The following is an 18,655-nucleotide window of genomic DNA, read 5'->3' on the forward strand; positions in this document are numbered from 1 at the left end:
GTGGGCCCAAATCCAGTCTGACCCATGTCCTTACATGAAGGGGAAAGCTACACCTGAGACACACCACGGGGGCACACACACAGAGAAAAGACTGTGCGAGGACGCAGCCGGAAGACAGCCACCCGCAAGGCAGGAGAGGCCTCGGGAGAAACCACATAGGCCGACACCTTGATCTTGGACTTGAGCCCACAGACCTGTGAGAAAACACAACTCTGTTGCTCAGGCCACTCTGTCTGCAGTGGTGGCTATGGCTGCTCTAGCAAATGAATTCGGTCCGTAATGCAGGACCATGGACGAGTCACCTGACGTCCCTCAGCCTGGCTGGAGATGGGAGATGACACTACATCTCTGACAATCCTGTCACAGAGACTAAGAGAGATACAGACACCGGGGAAGAACCTGTCCGTCCAAGTCTGGACCCCCCTGTGCACTCTCTGAGGGTCCACTTGCAGCCGTCTGTCTCCGTCGCTGGTTTGAGCGTGGCCTCCTTTGCAGGGAGGCCATATGGTCCGAGGCTGTGTGGATACCATCAATAAACAGCCATGCTGCAGGATGGTTTCCCAAGGCCCCTTCGGGCCCCGACTGCAGCGCTGGTCGCCACAGATCAGTCATTCATAAAATGGTGCATTCCCCGCGTGCACATGCCCTCTGTTAATTAGCACTGGTAATCTGCAACGGTTCTGTGAGCAGGGAGTTGAGCAAATGAACAGCAACTGTTCCCTACTTATTTTTTTAATTAATAGCCAGCGAGACGTGCTATCGCTCGCAGCGTGTGTTTGGACGCGCCTTGATTGCCACGCGATGGGGACGGGGACGGGGAGGGAGGGAGGTCAGCTCCCAGCTCCCAGAAGGAACACAGGGCCTGCTTTTATCAGCCAAGTCTGCAGCTTCCTCCTCTGCTCCCACAGGGCTGTGTGGGGTCCTGGTCAGGCCCTCCCTGCTGCCCGGGGCCTGAGTCCCAGGCTTGCAGGACACTGAGAAACTTCACTGAAACTTAAGTTGGCCTCTCTCAAGTTGGGGGGTGGGTATGAGAGGTGAATGAGCTGGGGCTCTTGCGGAGTGTTGTGCTGCCAAGGTGAGCTGGGTAGGAAGTGAGAAGAAGCGGTGCTGTTCACCTTGGCTGTTGGCAGCACTGAGGAGGTCCAGATGGGAGGTAAGCCGCCTCACAGAGGGGCTGCTGGATCTCACGCTCGCGCTCGCTCGGTGCTATCTAAAACGTGTGAAGTCCTGCAGTGGGGCTTCAAAATGAAGAAGCTGAAGGTCTATTATCTAAGGAAGTGTCACAACTTGTCGGTGCTGCAATTAGATGGCTACTCCTGCTTCTGAATTTCTTGATGTGGGATCTCTAGCAGGGGGGCTAAGGTGGACGCAGCTCCTTGTCTCCTGCTCTCACTGCCCCATCTCTCACCAAGAATATCCGGTTTTCCTGTCGGGAAGTCACCCCTTCTCTTTCCTCAGCCATGAGGATGGTCTTAGAGGGGTACAGACCCTTCCCACCTCGAGGAGGACTGGTCCAATAAATCAGTGTGGCCTGTCCCCTGAGCCACCAGAAGGGGGTTGCTCAGCGATGGGCATGTGACCCAATCTCAGTTCTGTGCGTGGAGGAAATGCTCTCCTCTTCTGACTATAGGGCCTGAGGGGATGAAGGCAAGAGGTGGGAACCACTCTGGCTACTGAAGGGTCTCAGGGAGACGGCAGCACCGGGCCTGGGTGCTGAGGTGGGGACAGAACTCAAGGATGTAGCTGGCATTGTGCAGATGCAGTGTGAGCTGCTGGATCAAGCCCCACCTGGTCCTCACTGTGACATTTATTACAAGAGTCTATCATTTCCTTCCCTTCATTGGATAAGTCAGTTTGCCCTGGGTTTTCTGTTTGCTATAAGGAGATTGATCAATCCAGGTTCTCTTTAATGTGGCTGAAGCTTTATCACACTTAGGGTCTTCATGGCTTAGAAAGCAAATGCTCCATGCAGGAGATATGAAAGGGGGTAAAGCTTTGAATTTTCTAGATGTCAAACTTGCAACTGATATTTGCTGGCTCCTCCTTGCCTTGTGCCAGGCATTGAGGTGCCCACCCTCACAAAACCCTTCTGTTTTATCCTCACGGCAGCCCATGGCAGTGGATTATTTTACCCAATGCAACAGCTGCACACTCCCAGGATCAGAGAGCTTAAGAGGCTTCTCTGAGGTCACATGCCCTCTAAATGATGGTGCCAGACTCAGAGACACAACTCTGGTCTAGGCTGGTGAGCTTTGGGGAGCGGGGGGGGGGGGGGGGGTTGCTTTCTGATCTCATGGGAGTTTTACGTGTGGCTCTGGGAGGGTTTAAGTGGCCAGTAATAGGAATGGTGAACGCCTTGGACAAAGGAAGGGCTGAGAAGGATGTACCGGACACACACCTTCTGACACAAAAAGAAATGCAAGTCCTCATTACCCTTCTGCCTGGATGGCACCGTGGCCTTTTGGTTCACGGCTCTGCTGCGCTGACACATCACACGGCCGTGGCTTCGCACAGTTCCACTATCATACTGGACTCAATGAAGATTAACATCACCTTTTACAGTTAACTGTGTATCCTTACGATTTTCATTCTGCATAATCTCCATAATGATAATTCCCCTCCTTTTATACCACTGCATTGTGCTGATATATCATGCCTCCCTGATTAACTCCGTTATCATGAGACATTTCTGTTATTTCTTGTTCTTTTTTTTTCTCCCTCATTTTTCCCTACTTCCAACCATTCTGCAACAGACATCTTCATGCCTATAGCTTTTGCTTTCTGTTGAGTGATTTCCTTAGGGTGAGGAAGTGGGATCGCTGGGCTGGGAGAACATTAAGTATTTCTAAGGTTCTTCCTGAGCCCGGCCCTCCTGCTTTTCGAGAGGGCTCCACCCATTTATAGTGCTGCCAGCAGAGTAAGCCTGCTGTGGCCTTGCCAGTCCTAGAGGTTATCATCAAAGATCATTGGTGAACTCAGATATCAAGTAGGACATTAAGGTTGCTCTAATCTGCATTTCTTGGTTATCAGTGATGTTGGACGTTCCTCTGTGGGCTTACATGGTATATTGTGTGGACGGGCTTCTCTCTGCTGCAACCCTTTTCTCCATCCCCTGCCTGTCTAGGTACTGGGCAGGGGGGGCATGGAGCCTCCTGTAGAGACATGTTAAGTTGACTGCTGTTGGCCACCCCCACCGCACAGAGATGATTGCACCAAGGGGCCCTTCCTCCCTCAGCTTTCCGGCGAGACACCGAATGCATCTAGAAATCCCTATAAGTCAACATTCTTACCTCTGGGTCTAGCATTGGTTCCTCCATTGGTGAAGCGACCCTGCTGAGACGGGCAGAGTCGCTTTCGATGGCCTGGAGGACTTTCAGAAGCCTCTGCTGTTGTCTGAAATGTAATTTTGTTTTAGCAGTCAGGCAGTAACAGATGGCACACAACAGAGAGCAGGCCCATCAAGGCGACAGTGCTTACTTTTCTAACTCAGAAGTAGAGTCGTTTGAGAAGCTAGTTCCCACCCCGCGTACAGTTCAAAGGCGCACACAGGCTGTTCCCCCCCACCCTTTCTGATAACTGTACAACTGGTGATCAAAGAAGAGCCAAGGAGAGGAAATTGTTTGGGGCTAGATGGCCATCAGATCTCCCTAAACTGACTGGTAACTCGGAAGGGTCTAGAGCAGGGAGCCGCAGATACGGCGTGCAGCCTGGTTTTACATGGCCTGGGAGCTAAGAACCGCTTTTACCTTTCGAAGGTTGTTCAAACAAACAAACAAACAAACAAACAAACAAACAAAAAAAACCAAACAAACAGTGAAAAGTCTGAAGTCTTCATATCTGGCCCTTTGCTAAAAAACATCCGCTGCTCCTGGCCTAGAGACCTACTTCATGCTTCCTGTTTCTGGGGCTGTAGGCATTCCTGACTCAGCAGAGTAGGGTTTGCAAATGCACCCCACATGTGCTGTTTAAGATGGAGTACCCTCAACACCCTGGAACATCAAGGATCTTGAGGATGAAGCAAGAAGCCTCTGGTGACGTGTATGCTGTTCGTAAATAGAACTGTATCAGATCTAAAATATCCTCCAGCACCGGCCTTTTCCCGTGCAGAGGAACCTGGGGGTTCTTACTCATGGCTGCATGGGTACACAGCCCTGGTTTCCAGTCTGGGGTCTGCAGGCTCTTAGAAAGATGGCTAGCACTGCCTCTCCAGAGGTTTTCTGCAGATTACAAGGATACTCCTCTGGGGCGGACACACATGTGGAGGGTGTACAGCTTGGGCTGGAAATTCTTCTTTTGTGCAGAGAAAAAGCTCCCCCCACAACACTGACCCCTCTTTGGGCTGCCCCAGACCCAGCCCAGGGCCTCTGCTGAGTGACCAGCATGCCCTCTCACCCCTAAGCCAGGCACAGGCATTTTGCAGAGAGCATGGTGCATGAAGCCCCATGCACTGGCCTGGCGAGTGTGGCCATGTGCCAGAACATGCTTGAGACAACCAGCTAGACCTGGTGCATCTTTCTGAAGACTAGAGGGAAGACACTGTTTTGGAATGAAAATTTGACAGTTCCAATAGCTGCTCTGATGCATTAATGGAACCAAAGGCTGTATATCAACAGACTTAACAGGAAAAAGAAGGCTGAAGGGACATGGCTCAGGGTCGTTCTCGCCCTCTACCCCCGGCCCCATTGAGTTCACCACTATCTGCTGCACAGTGTCCTTTGGTGGAAGCCCCTGAGGAGGATGAAGCCTTATACAGGGGAGACCGAACCGAACCGAACCTGCAAAGACCCATTGGCTGGAAAGATATCAAGTCCACTCCTCGGAGGGTGGGGGGTGGAAGGGGGATGGTCTAAGGGAGCAGTTTTACATGTTCTGGAATAACACTGGAGAAGCAAAGAGAAACCTCGGTTAATGAGATCCCCGTGGCTTCACTGCTACAGGATTCTGGTTTTGTTTTGAAGCTGCCTCAGTAAGTACCTGCTCCCCAAAAGGCCGATTCTGTCAATGGCTTCGCTGACGGCTCTGGCTCCCCCTGCCGCCCTGGCCGGCTCCTGTGGGCTGGTCGTGCTGGTTGGGCTGGTCGCACTGGTTGGGCAGATCACGCTGGTAGCAGCGGGGGTAGGAAGCTGCTGGTCAAGCAGGAAGAGGTTATAGGAATGAGGTATGAGAGGGACAGAGCCTACAGGGACTCATGAGATCCAGGACCCCCACCATGATCTCTGCAGAGACAGAGATTTCTGTTTCTTATGATCCTGGAGGTCCCAGGAAAAGATCTCTTCAATCAGCTATTGAAAAAACTTCCTCTCATCAGAATCTCTCCCCCTTCTGTCACACCCCTGCCCTGCATGCTCCAAAGTAACCAGGCTCCATGGAAGCATTCCAGTAACATCCTTAGGGCCTTTGCATTTTTAATCCTCCTTCTTTTTTTTTTTTTTAAATTTTATTTATTTATGATAGGCACACAGTGAGAGAGAGAGAGGCAGATACACAGGCAGAGGGAGAAGCAGGCTCCATGCACTGGGAGCCCGACGTGGGATTCGATCCCGGGTCTCCAGGATCGCGCCCTGGGCCAAAGGCAGGCGCTAAACCGCTGCGCCACCCAGCGATCCCCCTCCTCCTTCTTTTACATTTATTATCTCAACTAGAAATGTGTTCAGCTCTCCATCAGCAAGTGATTTTAGTCACTGGAAGCTCTGTGGGTCCTGGGTCAGGTCAGGTCATCCAGAAGTCATGCACCATGCGGTGGGCAGTGCCGCAGACTGGTCAGAAATGTCAGCTGGCGACAGCTCAACACCACCAGGAAAGAACAGAACAAAGAGGGGGGACACATAAAGGAAACCCCACTATGGTGCTCTAGGCGGCACTGCTTCCTTCGAGTGCTCTCTCCTCCTCTCCCCTCCTCTTCTCTCTTCCCCACTGTCCACACCTTCCCTCTGGTGCTATGCATTCCCACCATGTCAGGTTTCTTCTTGCTCCTGGATCAGGAGGACCTCATTCCCACTTCAAAGCATCTGCTGTCCCTTCCACCTGGAATGCTGTTCTGTTTCTGGCTGGTTCCTTAAGAGACAGGACTCAGTTCAAGTGGGGCCCTCTGAGGGGCTTCCTCGGGCTACCCTTTCAGAGAGTAGCCACCATCTATCATCTTTTACTGTCATCTCTCTCTGAAGTCACCTGGTTTATTTATGGCTTTATTTGCTTGTTGTCTGCAAGCTCCCTGAGGCCAGGGGCTAATCTGATCTGATTTAGCCACCTCTGTATTCTGAGCACATGGCACAGACCTGGGCACAATCTAACAAAGATGTTGCTGGGTGTTTTATTAGTTCACGTCGGAATTTGCCAGGGGCCGTCACTGCTGAGATTGGCCTGACTGACCTCGGTAGATACAGATATAATTTATTTATTCAGGAACCCAAGATCGATTTTTATGTTGTCTTGTCAAGAAATAGAAATGTAACAAGAGGGACACTTGGGTGGCTCAGCGGTTTAGTGCTTGCCTCTGGCCGGAGGCGTGATCCTAGAGTCCCGGGGGTTGAGTCCCACATCAGGCTCCCTGCATGGAGCCTGTTTCTCCCTCTGCCTGTGTCTCTGTCTCTCTCTCTTTGTGTCTATCATAAATAAATAAATAAAATCTTAAAAAAAGAAAGAAAGAAAGAAAGAAAGAAAGAAAGAAAGAAAGAAAGAAAGATATGTAACAAGGAATTGGAGTCCCCAGGCCTGCGTAAGTTCTGGTTTCCACTTGTAATCTGGGGCAAGCTACTCCAGCCCAGCTTTCCCATCTGTGAAATGGGCCAAATGACACCATGCTCAGGGAGCACAGGGAGGGCCTGCTGGGACCACATTGGGAAAACCCACTGGAGGTCCCCAGGTACTGCTGGGAGCAGTGGGCACAGGGCTTTGTTGCTCCTCTCACCAACCTCAGGGCTCTCTTCCTTCCCCTTCAGTAGACTGGTCCACGATTTTGCTGGTGGTCCCTCTGTGTCCTGGAATGATATAATCACATGATCTGAGGTCAGAATAAAGTCATCCATTGTATACTCTGCACTGACAGATGAGGGTACAGAGGTGCGGGGACTGTCCTGAGATCCCAGAGACACAAACGTCGGGGGCAAAGCACTGAGCTCCAGGAAGACAGACAACAGGTACTGCTCGATGAATGCCCCAAAGGGCAGCCTGTGTTAGGGCCTGGGGAGCAACAGGCAGTTTGGACAGGGCCCAAGGCTTGCAGGCAGGCAGTCCTCAGTGCCTTCCAAAGACATGACCTGGGCAAGCTGCCTTGCTCCCTGGGGGCCATCAGTCACATCTACGAAATGGGGCGATGAAACCAGGCCTGCCTGCTTCTGACTTCTTGTGGGCTTCCCATGGGACAAGCTAAGACAAAGGGTTTCAACAGGTGAACCAGGGAACCTGCTTCTGGGAAGGGACATGTATACTGAGGCATGTCTGAAGCCTCCAGCTCTTAAAGGGTCCTTACTCCACCCCACTACATATCCTCCTGCTTCTTGCTCAAAGCTGACAGCAGCGGGCACACACTCAAACACCTGCTGCTGGGCCAGGGAGGTTTCTGGAACAGGTGCAGTGGGGCAGGGGCAGGATGACAGGGAGTGCTAAGGGCTGCAGAGGCCTGAGGGTCTTATGCTCTGGGGAATGAGGTCTTTCCAGAGCAGCCAGGGCTGTTGTCTACTCCATTCTTTCTCTGACCCCAGATGCAACCCTGCTCTAAGGTATCCAGGGCCTGAAGGGAGATCAGCAAGGGTTAGAGGCAAACTGGCATCTACCTTAGGCTTTCAGAAGCAAACAAAGAAGAGGGTGAAGGAAACGGGGAGCTTTGGCAGGTTGGTGAGCAACTGTGCACCAAGCAGGAGACGTGCAGCCAGTCTGAGGTCAGGGATTTCTACAATGTCTCTCTCCTCACCAAGAGCTCTTTGCAAGCGCTGTTCAGACACCACTGGGTCCCTGAGTAGCCTCCTGTGTGGTCCTTTCCCTCCGCCCCTGGACGCACCTGCAGTGGGCTGGTGGGGGGCTCAGCCTTTCTGCTGAGGAGCGCCCTCTGCAGGGCTTCATTCTCCACCTGGATGGCCCTGAGCACCGCAGAGGCGTCTTCCTCCCGGTCCTCAGCCTCCTGCATGGGTTTTCGGGTTGCTGATAGGGGTCTCTCACGCCGGCTTCCAGGTCCTGTGGGCAGGAAACAGGGTGGGGGGGTGCTCCTTTAGATTGCGTTTTCGGAGTGCCTCTCCAAATCTATTAGACCCAAATTGAGGAGCATTCTATAAAACAACTGGCCTGTACTCTCCAAAAATGTCAAGGTCATGCAAGACAAAGAAAAAAGGCCTGCTGAGCTATTCCAAATTAAAGGAGACTGGGCAGACACGGCAACAAGAATGCAGTGGCGTTCCTGGCACTGGATCCTGGGTTGGAAAGCACTGGTGTGCAGGACATTACTGCAGCGAGTGCAGAAATCCCAACAGAGTTTGTGGTGTAGATAATAGTATTGTATTAATGCTAACTCTCCTGAATTTCCTGAGTGCTGCGGTAATGTAAAAGGAATGCCCCAGTCTTAGGGGATACACACTGCAGGGTTCAGGGGTGAAGGGGAACGATGACTGCAACTTAATCTCAAATGATTAAAAAATACACACACATATACACACACACACACAGAATACAAATATAAATCAGCAGGGATGAGGGGCAGCTGGCTAGCTCAGTTGGTTGAGAGTGTGACTCTTGATCTTGGGGTCATGAGTTCAAGCCCCAAATTGGACTTGGAGCTTACTTTAAAAAAAAAAAAAAAAGAAAGAAAGAAATCCCTCAATCAATCAACCGGGACAAAATGTTAATAGTCAGTGAGTTGGGTCGAAGTGTATATGGAGTGTCATTTGTACTCTTCTTACAACTTTAAGTTTGAAATCTCATCTAAATGAAAAGCTGTAAACAATTAACGCTCTAACAAAGTACCTGTGAGGAATAATATATGCTGTCATGGAGACAGATGGGTATTGGGGAACATTTTACTTTATTTTGTTTTGTTTTTCCAAGGGTAACAAGAATTGCAAAGACTTTACATCTCAATTTTAGAAAGAAGTGTTGCAAAGCTGCAGTCGTTTCCAGAAGTTCCAAGGAAAGGACAATTGGTTTTATAAAGTATAAAATGACATGCAAACAGCACACAGTAAGACTGGCTGAATAAAATAAATTACGGTCTACCCACCCAACAGAGGGCTTGCAGCAGAAAAAGAAAAGCATACTAAACTATCTACAGATACAATGAAAGGATGACTTGAATTTGCTTCCTAATCATCTGGGCAGTGGGTGGGGATGTAGATGAAATGACACTGATCATCAATTCACGACTGCCAAGGCCAGGTAAGGGACACATGGGGGTCACTATAACATCCTCTCAATTATGTGTGGATTCTTTCAATATTAGGGGAAAAAAACCTCCCTTTTAAAATAGAACTGCTCAAAATGTCTCTACTGGAATGCTTAAGGAGGCTTTCACCTATTGGCGTTCATCCCCTCGGCAAGTATTTATTGAGTACCATGGTGCCAGGCTCTGTCCTTGGCACTGATGATACAGAAGTGACGACACAGATTGAGAACCCCACCCTTGTAAAGTAAGACCATAAGCCAGGGGAATAGTGAACAAAATAGAGTGTTAGATGTCCGAAAATGTTATGGAAAAAACAGGCAAGACAGAATGGAGTAGAGCTGCAGGGTGGTGCCGTGCTCCAGGCACCGGTGTGGTGAGACCCATGTGGGGTGTGTTAATGGAGCAGCAAGGTGCAGCGGGCAGCAGGAGAAACAGGTTGGGGAGGTCTGAGTGGGGCAGGGAGGGCCAGGTTACTCAGAGCCCTGGAGGTCACTGCAAAGCTATCACTCTGAGTGAAATGGGGAGCCACTGTGGGCTCTAGAGCAGGGGAGGACTTGACCTGACTTCAATGCTGAGTGGAGAACAGACTGAAGGGAGGTGGAGGTGACAGCAGGGAGACTAGGTCTTTAGGAGTTTCTGGCTGCAGCCAGGGGAGGCACGGCAACAGAGGAGAAGGGACACAGACTGTGGTCAGATCCTGCATATGCACAGAAGGCAGGGCTCATGGTGTGTCTGACAACTTGGATGTGGCTGGGAGAGAGGAAGGGTTGAGTTGCAAGGGCTATGCATGGAGCAGTTTTGGGAGCAGAGAGCGGGGGCTCCGGTTCGGACAGATGATTGGGTCTAAGATGTGATTCAGGCATCAAAGTGGAGCCACTGAGTCACACATACACACACTGGTCTGAGTTTGGGAGAAGAAGGTCTGCGCCCAGAGATGTGAATTTGGCAGAAGCAACTGGATTGTATCATTTAGCAGTAAGGTCAAAGATCGACATTGATGCTGATCTCTAACAAACTGGGAATTCACAGGTATTACCTCTTGGGATATATAAAATAGCATCCTTGCATCCTCATGGCCTCAGTAAACCATCCACCCTGAGTACTGGAGACTTCTGTCCTAGCACTTGTCCCTTCTGCTGTGTTGTGTTAGAACGCTGCATCTGAGGGAGAGTTCTAGCAGCGACATCTAGACTGGCATTGGGAGGAGAGGAAAGGAACCACAGTGCAGCTCCCCTGAGCTGGCTTCCAGTACAGCTGGGCACGGGGCTAATGGGAGACCATGGGTTTTTATGAAAAAGCTAAAACTAAAATGAGAGGGTATCAATTTCTACCAGGCACCCAGGAAGTGACTGTGAATTTGAATGCCCTGGGCCAGAGGCCACAGCCCAGATCCAGCCAACACCTGCCATATAGGGCTACACTCTTCATGTGGTCATTTTTTCCCAAGAAAAGCTAGAATTTGAAATCTACGTGAAGTCCCCTGAATTTTATTTGTTCATGCACATATCCTGGTTTTAAAGAAAGCTTATGAAGGCCAGTGGAGCCCAAGGGCTGGCCTACCCCAAGGCAACGACAAGTCCAAGCTGCTTTCCCAGGAGGGTCAAGGGCACTCAAAGGAACCTCCTGTGTCTGCAGGTGTCTAGCCTGGGCAAAACAGCTGGTGGACTATTTTCTGATTTTGATGTACTGTCTCTGATCATTGCCCCAACGCAGGTCCTAGGCACAGAAAGGTAAGAAGCTGCTGGAAAAGTGACCTGGGATTCTTCTCACCCCAGTCTTTACTGCTCTACTGTCTTCTTGTTTCATCTTATCAGGGATTCCATGGCTCTGCAATGGGTTAGGGAGTGGGGAAGGAGGGAAGGAATGAGAAGGTAAAACAAATACCCAAACACAGAGCAGAAAGGAGGAAGGTGAGAAGCAGCTCAGCTTAACAGGGGGTGGGGATCCTTATTGGTATGGAAATTAAGCTGGATAAAAGGGATACAGAAGTCAGGGAAATAGAGATCAAAACCACCAGTCAGAATGGCTAAAATTAAGACAGGCAACAACAGATGTTGGCGAAGATGCAGAGAAAGGGGGACCCTCTTACGCTGTTGGCAGGAATGCAAGCTGGTACAGCCACTTTGGAAAACAGTGTGGAGGTTCTTCAAAAAAAGTTAAAAATAGAGCTATACTCTAACCCAACAATTGCACTACTAGGGATTTACCCTAAAGATAATGAATGCAGTGATCAGAAGGGGCACCTGCACCCCAATGTTCATAGCAGCAATATCCACAATAGCCAAACTGTGGAAGAAGCCACGATGTCCTTCGTGAATGGGTAAAGAGGATGTGGCTTATATATATAATGGAATATTACTCAGCCATCAAAAGGATGAATACTTACCAGTTACATTGATTGGCATGGATGGAACTGGAGGGTAATTATGTTGGATGAAATAAATCAGTCAGAGAAAGAATCTTATCATATGGTTTCACTCATACGTGGACTGTAAGAAACAGTGCAGAGGATCATGAGGTAAGGGAGGGAAAACTGAATGGGAAGTCATCAGAGAGGGAGACAAACCATAAGAGACTCTTAACTCTGGGAAACAAATTGAGGATGGCTGGAGGGGAGGTTGGTGGGGCAATGGGGTAACTGGGTGATGGGCATTAAGGAGGGCACATGATGTGATGACACTGGGTATTATATGCAACTGATGAATCACTGGACACTACATGGGAAACTATGTGCCATATGTTGGCTAATTGAGAAAAAAAAAAGAGGGATGCAGAGAGCCACATGGGGCTCAGGTCCTGGAAGTAGCTGGGGGGATAGGGACAGGGAGGACGAGTGAAAGGAAGCTAAAGGACATGGTCTTGAGCTACACTGAAACTGGAACTGAAAAATCTACATGCTTGCCCCTCGGGTGGCTGAAGCAGAAATGGGTTCCCAGCGAGGCAAAGGTGTTATCACACAGGCTCTCAGCTCTCACTAGGCTGAGGAATGACATGCTGCCCTGGGGGAACAGAGCCCCTGGCCTCACAGACCTCACAGTCATGGGGCAGAGAGGGCCAGGGATCAGGCAGGTGGACATTGGCCCTACCAACAGGTGGTGACAAGTGCTACCAGAAACAAAGTGAGGTAGAGGCCAGAGATGATCAGGGAAAGCACACCACTTGGCTAGGAGGGTGACATCTGAGTGGAGACCTCAAGGCAGTGAGCCCTGTGAGTAGCCACATGGGGAGGCTGTTTTAGGCCAAGGGAATAGCAGGTGGCAAGGCCCTGAGGTGGGCGGGGCTTGACAGATGAGGAATGCAAGGTGGACTGGAGTGGGCAGGAGTGTGGAGAGGTCTTAGCCTTGGTTCTCATGTAGCCTCAAGGCCACATCAACTCATCAGGCCTTGTGCTACAAACCTGGCACTTGGCATGATGATTTTTGTCAAAGGCTTTTATGGAAAGTGATTTCGAACTCAAACCTTGCAACCTCAGTTTCTGTGAATATCACTAAAGCATACTTTTTCCTCCATCATCTGCAGGAAAGCAGAGCTGAAAAATTCAAGACCCCTTCTGATCCTATGGATAATTCTATAAATAAGGGACTAAGGTCGTGTGTAAAGCTCAACAAGTGTGCTCACACTCTGATGTTGGGGGGTGTGAACCCCCAGGTTGGTGGAAGTCTCAGGCAGCGCCAGGACAAGCAGAACATGCAATTCATGAGGTTCTTCTCCGTTCCCTGCTTGGAGCACGTATAAAGTCGGTCCAAAAAGAGCTGTGTGGTGACATCTGCCTTTCTACCATCTTTATGTGGGCAAGTGGCCTGCCCTCCTGTGCCTCAGTGGTCTGCAGTGAGACAACCATCTGCCCTTGGCCGCTGAAACCCTATGCTTGGCTCTTCTTGGAAGAGGGTACCAAGGAAGGTTTGTTTTTTTGTTCCAGGGGGGTCCAGTTCTGTCTGCACAAACTCCCCTGCCCCAGGCATCTTTCATTTGGGAGGGAATGCTCCTCCAGCAGCATGATCGTTGTGAGCTGCCTCTGCCCTTTGAGTTGTATTATGCTAAGAAGATGCTTTTAAAAATTAAATCACCCTTTCTCCGAGTGAAGGTCAACTCTGCAGCTCAACTCTGCAGCTCTACTACCAGAGCTTTCCCCACCCGTGGCTTCCAAGAAATGTCCGCACACGGTGCCTGCGTCCTCCTGAACCACATTTCTGCTGACCAGCTTGTGTTTACTGTGCATTTCCTCACGACACATGAGGCAACCACCTTTTAACTCGTTTTGACGCTCTCATTGCTCACTTGGGTGAGCTGGTTTTGTACCAGCCTGAACACCACATGAGGGTGGATTTATTTTCGTCATACACCTAGAGAATGGCAGATTTATTCACACAATAAATTTGTGCCACCAGCAAGAACCAAACTGCACATTTTAATTTATCCCACACTGCTTTTTTCTGGTAGAAAACGATCCCTCTTCCATTAACTTCACTTTCTCTTGGCTTCACCAAAACTTGCCTTTTCTCTCTCTCTCTCTCACAGAGAAACAAAGAGCTTATCAACACGGGAGATATACCATGATATAATATGGCACATGTCACATAAGAAGACCGAAGGATGTGGGGCTGCCGGTCAGCTCACGGCCCAGGTGACTCGTTCCCACCTACCAGCTCTGACTCAAAAAAGCTCAAATTCAGAGTCTCAGCAAAATTATCCCTTACCACACGTGTGGGGGCTTTGAGATCACCTGGGAATCCACTGAAATGGCAGAAATTACATCTGAGAATATAAAGGTCTACAGTAAAAATCACAAGCCAGCAGCCCACAGACCAAATCCAGCTACAGATGTATATTGTGTGACTTTGAATTTTTTTTTTTTGGAAATAGATGCCAAGCTTTTTTTTTTTTTTATTTTAAAGAGGAAATCCACCTGAAAATCGGAATTCCTGGTGGTCTCTTAGAAAGTCATACAATCTGGTAACCCCTGACTGGCATTCCCATATGGCCATCAGAGGCTGGAGCTGGGTAGTGGTGCCCCCTTTACATCTAAAGCACTCCGGGTTCCATAGTACACCCCCACTCCCTGTGGTCATGAGCCCATCAGCCTGGAAACTGTGCACTGATTTGTGTGGCAAAAGTTCCAGGGAAACAGCTGACTTAGCCCTGAGTCCTGAGATGCCCACTCACCTCCAAAATCCAACTGGCAGGTGGGTAGGGGGCTGCACCTGAGACAGTGGTCTACACCTGACTACCCCATACCTCCCTGCATTTCACTGTGGTACAGTCTCATCAGGCCACACACTTCCCATGATGACAAGTGTCCACTAATTCCTCTCCTCCCCCCCTTGAGCTGTGCTGCTTTGCACCGTGATACAAAGGGTGGAGTCTGTTTCTCTAGCTAGGCTTGTCCTGGTGATTTTCTTTGCCCAACAGGTCATTGGACAATCATGACCAAGCAGAGACTTAAAAAAGCACTTACACTTTGGGGTGTGTCCCCTCTTGCTTCCCTGAGATCACCACGGGCTGGCTAGCAAGACTATGTGGAACAGAGACAATCATCTTAGCTGAGGTCTAAGGGCCAAGTGGCCTGCATGACTCCCTGTTTGAGACCATCCAGCTCAGCTGCACACCAGCTCACCATGGAGCCACTTAGGGACTCCTGAGCGAAAGCAAAACGGTTGTTGTTTCAACCCACTGCATTTTGGGGCAGCTTGTTAGTGGGCTATAAACAGCTGATACACCTGGCTTGTCAAGACCTGTGTTCTTACCTCTAGAGCTTCTCTAGGCCTCTCCATGGGCAGATGCTGTCTGTAACTCTAATACTCATCCTTTTGCCACTGGCTCTTCTTCAGCCCATGAATGCATATAATTTTCAAGGTAGGCAATCAGGGCTCCCCATGCCACCCTGACTCACTGGCTCTGCTCTTCCCTCTTGGATAGGATGGTCCTTTGGTCCTTACCCTGCCTTTGGAGAATCTGTAGCAAAATGTCCTTTGTGCTTAATTTGTCTATGAAATGAATAACAGCTGCTTCTGGCTTCCCTGCAGTAGTGACCACATGCACAGCACCCATGTTTTCCTTTGGGGAACTAACTGGCCCTTCCCCACTCTTCTCAGGCTGCAGAGTTTGGACAGATCTGACCCCACGTCTGGCCCAGCCTGGGGAAATGAGAGACATGTCTCTCCCTGTCCATGGAGATGAGAGATGTTTTCAGGGGAGAGTTGGTTCTTGGGCTCTGTTGGAATTATTAGGAAAGGAGCAGTCCCTTTCCTTAGGGTTGCTGAGCCAGTAAGAGAGAGCCTAGAGCTCCTGGGGGCCATCCACGGGCCATGCCTGAGACTAGGGATGTGGTTCTCAAAGTGTGGTCCCTGGACTGGCAATATCATCATCATGGAACTAATGATGCCAATGTTAGGTGATCAAAATATTTCAGTTCCATTCTAGATGCATGGAATTAGAAACTGGGGCTGGTGCCCCAAAATCTGTGTTTTCATTTGTTTTGCAAATAATTCTGATGCATATTCCAAGTTTGAGACCTGCTGGACTGAAGAAGAGTAGAGCTAAGTGATGGAGAAAACAGCCTCCTGGTGATATCATCTGGGCATCTAGATCCCACCATGCCTGAGGCCAAATCTATAGTCTTGGACTTTCCAGGTGTGGGAGCAATACATTTTCCTTTGTTGCTTCAGCCAGTTTGGATTTCTGTCACTTGCTATTAATAACGAACACTGACTAACTATGTTATAGGACTCTGGACTTTGGCAGAATGGTCTTTCTGCTGCTGGTACCTGACAGAAATGCTAAGTGCTGGGCTGTCAGGGTCCTCTAACTCAATCATGCTGAGGGGTGTTACTTTATTTCTATGGTTGGCAGCTTGTCTGAGAAAAGTGGTCCAGATATATCACTTCCCTAGAGCACTCTGACAACTTGGATAGTAAACTTTCTGCATTAAAGACTGATGTTCTTTCACCCTCAAGAAGACAACAGGTCTCTGGAAGTCTTGTGGAAAACTCATGGGTAGAGATTGAAGCAATACAGGCCATGAGACCCCTTCATTAGAACCAGGGCAGTTACAGTGAGAGAGAGGAATTACGCTCTTGTACATCATATGCACATTTAAGTGACATGAATTCAATTTTATGACCTTGGCCAAAGGAAAAGGGGCAGTGGGAGAAATAACTCTTTAAAGAATGCAGGCAATAGGTTGTACTTCTGGTAATGTTAATATAGACCAACTCTTCCTTGGAGCACAACTAGAAAACCTGGACTAAATATTATACAAATCTGCCTGAAAAAAGAAATTTGGGGACACCTGGGTGGTTCAGTGGTTGAGCGTCTGCCTTTGGCTCAGGTCATAAGGGTCTTGGGATCAAGTCCCCTGTAGGGAGCCTGCTTCTCCCTCTGCATGTCTCTCATGAATAAATAAATAAAATCTTTAAAAAAAAGAAAAGAAAAAAAAAGAAATTTGTTTAAAGATATGGAGAGTGAATAGGGCTGTGAAAGATTATAGGGTCAAAAGTGGCAGGAGAAGGAAACCCAGGGAGGTGAACCCAGCACCTGAGAAGTGTTTTCCCTAAAGGAGCTGTTGACCCCAGGAGGCTGAGCAGAACTGGCGACAGACTCAGGGTCATAGCCTGAGAGTCAGGGTGGACCTGGAAAGAGCCAGGAGCAAAAGAAAGGTTGGCAATGTGGGCAGCCCAAATTATTACTGTGTAAAATTAAAACTAATAGCAATCATGGTAAAGATGATATTGTCATCTAGTGAGGTTTGAGATCTAGACAAAATTAAAAAGCATGACAATAGTAGCATTTAAGTGAGGAGGAGGGTAAATGGAGTTATGGAGTTGTAAGGTCCTTCCACTGAATGGGAAGTGGTAAGCCTGCTAATTTAAAGTAGATACAAATAAGTCAAGAATGTGTGTTGCAATCTCAGATAATGACTGAAAGAACGATAAAAGGACGTACAACTAACAAGCTAGTAGAGAGGGAAAGAGGGAACAACAGAAAGTAATCAGTTCAAAAGAGGGCAAGAAAGGAGAGAAAGAGAAACATAAAACAGGCGGAACCAATAAAAAGCAAACAATACGATAGATTTAAATTCAAGCATACCAGCAATTACATTAAATGTAAATGGACTAAATGTGCCCATTAAAACACGCAGATTGTTAGAGGATAAAAATAAAACCCAATTACACGCTGCTTACGAGAGACAAACTTCAATGTAAGGAAGGAGAAAGTTTGAAAGCAAAAGGACGAAAGAAGACACACCATGTAAACAGTGACCAAAAAAGAAAGCTGGTGGGCTTTAGGGCAAAGAGCACCGCTAGGATGAACAGGAGACAATGAAGTGATAAAAGGTTCCATTCACCAGGAAGATATAAAGAGGCTCATTTGTGCATGCCCCCCAAAAGACAGCCCCCTACAAATACAAAGCATGTAAGCAGTCCAGATTTTGCCTGGAAGGGTCAGCTAATTTGATTAGCTTGTCTTCTCGGGAAGCCTCAGGTTCCTGATGCCTCTGGGGGTGTGAACATCCGGTGCCCTTAGGATAATGCCAGTGTCTAAAAACACACATTTTCACTGCAGCCCAGATCCTAAACAAAGCCAACTGCTTCACCTGGGGCTCAGCCAAGAAGTTGGGATTATTCCCACCCTGGTGGAGAGATGATGCTCTGGGGCTTGCTGGAGATGATATGTCTGTAAGGGGTGGTCTACACAGAGCCAAATATATACACATATGCTGCCCTTCATTGTCAATTTGAGGAGATTTCCAAGGGTTTCTTTGGCCACCAGCTGCACTTTTTCTGACCTTTAGAACCTAATCCTTGTGTGAAAAGTGGCTCCGCCACAGTCCCAGTGCGAGGGTGGTGACAATGTCCTAGTTTTCAACTTTCTTCACATTTGGCTTATGTAGGGGCCAAGTATATTTGACAGGCTGAGCTCCAAATCTGTTCAAAATGAAGATTCCACTACCTCAGACAGTGTCATCTTTTGGGGAGTGGATGGGACAAATTACTGTAAGAATCAAGTACCAGGGACAGCTGGTAATCTGATTTTTATCAGAGAGACTCAGTGACATGCATTTTTTTATGTGAATGTATGCTACTTTGCCACAGTGGCCAGGAAACTCAGAGTCACTACTGAACACCCCCCTCATTTCTTCACCCCCTGGCTTCATCCCACTTTTTTCTCCACTTGCCTTCTCTGCACTCTCATTTCCACATATATTTATCAGTCTCGCACCACATGCTGCATATAATTAGTTAAAACATGCCAGAATTTTCTGGAGAATGGCTGATTATAAGTAAATTA

At 48.7% G+C, this 18,655-nt stretch overlaps 1 protein-coding gene across 8 annotated transcripts in view; it reads right to left on the reverse strand.

Annotated features, from left to right (window-relative positions):
• The window catches only part of KATNIP (katanin interacting protein), a 193,286-nt gene that overhangs the window by 63,616 nt on the left and 111,015 nt on the right, over window positions 1–18,655 (reverse strand). For 4 of the 8 annotated variants that reach the window (XR_012000598.1, XM_072753611.1, XM_072753610.1 and 1 more), the window contains exons 10-13: window positions 7,910–8,169; window positions 6,912–6,977; window positions 4,975–5,123; window positions 3,291–3,393 (exon numbers count right to left, since the gene is read on the reverse strand). Coding sequence is in view for 7 of the 8 variants with exons in the window: in XM_072753611.1 (XP_072609712.1) it covers window positions 3,291–3,393; window positions 4,975–5,123; window positions 6,912–6,977; window positions 7,910–8,169 (578 nt within the window). In the remaining variant the exon portion in view is untranslated. Of the gene's footprint in view, window positions 1–3,290; window positions 3,394–4,974; window positions 5,127–6,911; window positions 6,978–7,909; window positions 8,170–18,655 lie in introns of all 8 variants that reach the window. The other 4 variants (XM_026011061.2, XM_072753614.1, XM_026011060.2 and 1 more) reach the window with 2 other exon arrangements.

This window comes from Vulpes vulpes, chromosome 3 (assembly GCF_048418805.1).
Source record: "Vulpes vulpes isolate BD-2025 chromosome 3, VulVul3, whole genome shotgun sequence".
Taxonomy (NCBI): domain Eukaryota; kingdom Metazoa; phylum Chordata; class Mammalia; order Carnivora; family Canidae; genus Vulpes; species Vulpes vulpes.